At 48.8% G+C, this 3943-nt stretch overlaps 1 protein-coding gene across 1 annotated transcript in view; it reads left to right on the top strand.

The window, feature by feature from the left end:
- The first annotated feature begins 2940 nt into the window (after positions 1–2940).
- Positions 2941–3943, top strand: part of SLC2A13 (solute carrier family 2 (facilitated glucose transporter), member 13) — a 536393-nt gene continuing 535390 nt past the window's right edge. The window contains exon 1 of the mRNA XM_006865299.1: positions 2941–3541. Within this exon, the coding sequence (XP_006865361.1) occupies positions 2986–3541 (556 nt within the window). The 5' untranslated portion in view covers positions 2941–2985. The remainder of the gene's footprint in view (positions 3542–3943) is intronic.

The following is a 3943-nucleotide window of genomic DNA, read 5'->3' as shown; positions in this document are numbered from 1 at the left end:
CCTCAGTCTGAACAATGAAAGCAAATCGAGGGACTAGGCTTTTTGAATTTGAACTGTATGAAGCATTTTACAAATAATTTAACTCAAAGGAAGAAAAAAGCATCAACTAAGAGTTTAAACAATGCCATTTCTGCACTCTTCTAACCAAATGAGAAAAAAACAAAGTTCATGTATTTATTTGTAAGTGTGGTTTAAATTACTCCTGCAAGTTGAGGTTACCTGTGAGGATTTTTCTGTCTTCCTTTGGTGGGCATTTTGAGGGAAGAGGGTAGAGACTGCCTATAGAAATATCAAACAGATTCTTGAGTTTCATTTCTACCAATGGGAATTATCTAGTTATAAAAGAGTGCAACATATGAAGGGGATTTTAAAAGTTAGTGGAATTAAAAGATAATAGAATTTTTTACAATTTTTTTCTCATATATATGTGAATGTTCTTTAATCATCAGAGATCTATGAAAGGTTTTGAATTTCCCTGGGACAAGTGTTCTTTCTCTCTAAAACGAGAGTGCACTGGTCACCAGTGTCTTCTAGTGTCAGAGGGGTTGACACCAAAATGTCTATACAATTTTTGTGCATATTTTGCCAGAAATTAATTTTTTTATATAAAAATAAAACAAACTTCCTGTAGTTCGTCACAACAACAAAAATATCTCTTTGTAAACTCAGATGTGGTGATTGTGGGTTAATGTGCTGGCCTGCAAAGTTGTTTTGAAATGCAAGGTCAGTGGTTCAAGTTCAGCACCTGTTCCTCAGAAACCCTATAAAGGGTTGCTATGGGTTGGAACTGACTCGATGGCAGTCAACAACAACAATATATATACAAGACTAAAACACCATGCTAATTTACTTTTTGAACCTTCTAATAGGCTTAGAGTTATAATTTGTTAAGTACCGTGGAGTTGGTTCCGACTCATAGCGACCCTGCACAGGGTTTCCGAAGCTGTAAATCTTTACGGGAACAGAAAGCCTCATCTTTCTCTCGCAGAACAGCTGGTAGTTTCAAACTGCTGACTTTGAGTTATCATTACGACTCAATTATGATGATGCTTCCCACTCATGTGATTTTGTCTGCACGTGGCTTTTTCTGCATTTGCTGTAAGCAAGCTCTGTTGTTTTCATTGCTGCTGGTGTTTTTATAGTCATTGATTTTGTTAAATTTTTGACGTCTTGGCTACAATATTGTCATAATTAGTACTTGTGAATTTATATCAATGACTTTTTTGAGAGTGAAGTGGTACTTAAATGAAACCAAAATAAAACCAAAGCCACTGCCATCAAGTTGAGTCCAGCACATAATGACCCTGTTGAACAGAGTAGAACCGCTCTTTAGCGTTTACAAGACTGTAAATCTTTATGGGAGCAGACAGCTTCATCCTTCTTCCAAGGAGCAACTCGTAGGTTTGAACTGCCAATGCTTAACATACTGCACCACCAGGGTTCCTTAAATGAAAAGTTGAAAAATAAAAAAGGCTTCCGCTCATTTACTAACGTAACTAATAATGTTGTAATTCAATGTAGGATTTAACCAAACAAGTTTATTGTTAGTAATCTAAGAAATATTACATTTAAGCAATTTACAACTATATTTATCACGTGCCATTCTGTGATAATAAAGACTACTAAGGATTCTGTGTGGTTTGGTGTGGAGGAGGTCCGTGAGGGGAATGTGACACTGTGAGTTACTGTAATTGTTGTTGTTGTTAAGCGCAGAGGAGTAGATTCCAACCCTTAATGATCAAGGATAGGTTTCCGAGGAGTAGTTTGTGAGCTTGAATCGCCGACCTTGCAGTTCAAATGGCTTTGTTGTCTGGTGCATTAACCCACAGCGCCACACCAGGACTTCGTTACTGTAATGGATGGCACCAATTCTAGTGACACTATTGTTGGCAACGAATGAGAAAACTGGTGATAGAAATTGAAGAAGTTGGACTTAAATTGCCCCAGAGCAATAAAATTTTGTGTCAGGAAACAAGACCAGGCCGAGCAATGTCACAATACAGTAAAAGGAAGGGTCCTTGCCATGCCTTATACCAGAATATTTTGTGGTGCTGTAGGATAAGTTGTTGTTGTTGTAAAGTGCTGTAAAGTAGGTTCCGACCGACCCATAGCGACCCTGTATAGGGTTTTCGAGGAGCAGCTGGTGAGCTTGAACCACCAACCTTGCAGTTCAAAAGGCTTTGCAGTCTGGTGCATTAACCCACAACGCCACACCAACATAAGTACTGGACTGTTTAACAGGGTCGATGGTGGTTCAAACCCACCAGCTGCACATTGGAAACCCTATACAGAGTCGCTATGAATCAGAACTGACTCGACAGCGCTGAACAACAACAACATACCGGAATATTTTTTTCCTAGGCCTTTTCCAGACCTGGCCACTGGGTATGGACAAGCTGTTAGAAGGGTCAGGCTTGCTTGAGGCATCTGCCCCCGCCCCCAAAGCATACAGCTCCCAGATCAGGAAATGTTATCTGGCATCTCCATAGTGGCCCACACTCTAACCTGTAGCCCTGAAATCAGGCACTGATGCCCAGTGCCATTTATGGTGGTGCCTAGGCCAGAGGTCTTAGCTGAGCGGAAGACGTGGTTTAGGGTTGCTGGACAGGGCGGGGTAGAACTGGGGCCCCACCCTGTGGGATGAGCGTCTTCACTGCACGCCCTGCTGGCCCTGGGCTGCATGTGACCCACGGCCCCGCCTCCCGCCCGCTCCGCAGCGCCAGCTCGGCAGGCGCGGGGTGTGAGTCTCCAGTGAGACCCGCCAGTCTCCAACTCGGCAGCACCGGGGCTCGGCTGGCTGACAACAACTTTCTCCCCGGAGTAGCCGCGGCGGGGCTGCTGCCGTGGCAGCAAGAACCGGGCGAAGGCAGGAGGCGGCAGCAGCGGCGGCAGCGGCTGTTCCCGCCGGTTCGGGCTGTGCAGCCAGCCGACATCGCCGGCCCACACAGAGCCTTGTTCCCCCGGGCAGCCCCGGGCCCCTGCCCTATGTCCCGTAAGGCGAGCGAGAATGTGGAGTACACGCTGCGGAGCTTGAGCAGCCTCATGGGCGAGCGGCGGAGGAAACAGCAGGAGCCGGACACGGCGAGCGCGGCCGGGGAGCGCAGCCTCCTGGCGGCCGCCGAGTCGAGCGCCAGCCTGCAGGGTGGTGCGGGAGCGGGCAGCAGCGTCGGGGACCTGGAGCGCGCAGCGCGGCGGCAGTTCCAGCAGGACGAGACCCCCGCCTTCGTGTACGTGGTGGCGGTCTTCTCGGCGTTGGGCGGCTTCCTGTTCGGTTATGACACCGGGGTGGTGTCTGGGGCCATGCTGCTGCTCAAGCGGCAGCTCAGCCTGGACGCGCTGTGGCAGGAGCTACTCGTGTCCAGCACAGTGGGGGCGGCCGCCGTCTCGGCTCTGGCTGGTGGGGTCCTCAACGGTGTTTTCGGCCGCCGTGCCGCCATCCTCTTGGCCAGTGCCCTCTTCACCGCCGGCTCCGCGGTGCTGGCCGCGGCGAACAACAAGGAGACGCTGCTCGCCGGCCGCCTGGTCGTGGGACTCGGCATCGGTGAGTTTGGGGTCCTCGAAGGGAGTCCGGGGCCGCTGGCATCACCGCCCATGACCTGCTCTCCCTCTTATACTCTCAGTAGCGTTCTCTTTTCTCCTCTGGGTTCCGATCGGGTCTTCCAGATCGGGAGGACACTCTATTAATTTTCCCTTGAGAGTCTATCTGGTATAGCTCTGCATCCTAACCTCCAGATCCCCTGGGATGGGGCTCGCTCTAGTCTTTCTCCACCCACGTGGATCTCAGATCCCCTAAGGACTAGTCAGTCTGCGCAGTTTCGGCCCCGCGAGCACTTTAGGGACCCCTCTGAGAACCATCCATTTTTACTTTGATGTAATCCTACCTGGTGGTCTCTTCTCTGGCCGTAGTAGAATCTATTTACTTTCTTGCTCTATCCCATTTCGT

The sequence above is a fragment of the Chrysochloris asiatica genome, unplaced genomic scaffold (genome assembly GCF_000296735.1).
Source record: "Chrysochloris asiatica unplaced genomic scaffold, ChrAsi1.0 scaffold00077, whole genome shotgun sequence".
NCBI classification, from domain to species: Eukaryota; Metazoa; Chordata; class Mammalia; order Afrosoricida; family Chrysochloridae; genus Chrysochloris; species Chrysochloris asiatica.
Note: the sequence above shows the minus strand (reverse complement) of the source record. Positions and strands in the feature narration are given on the sequence as shown.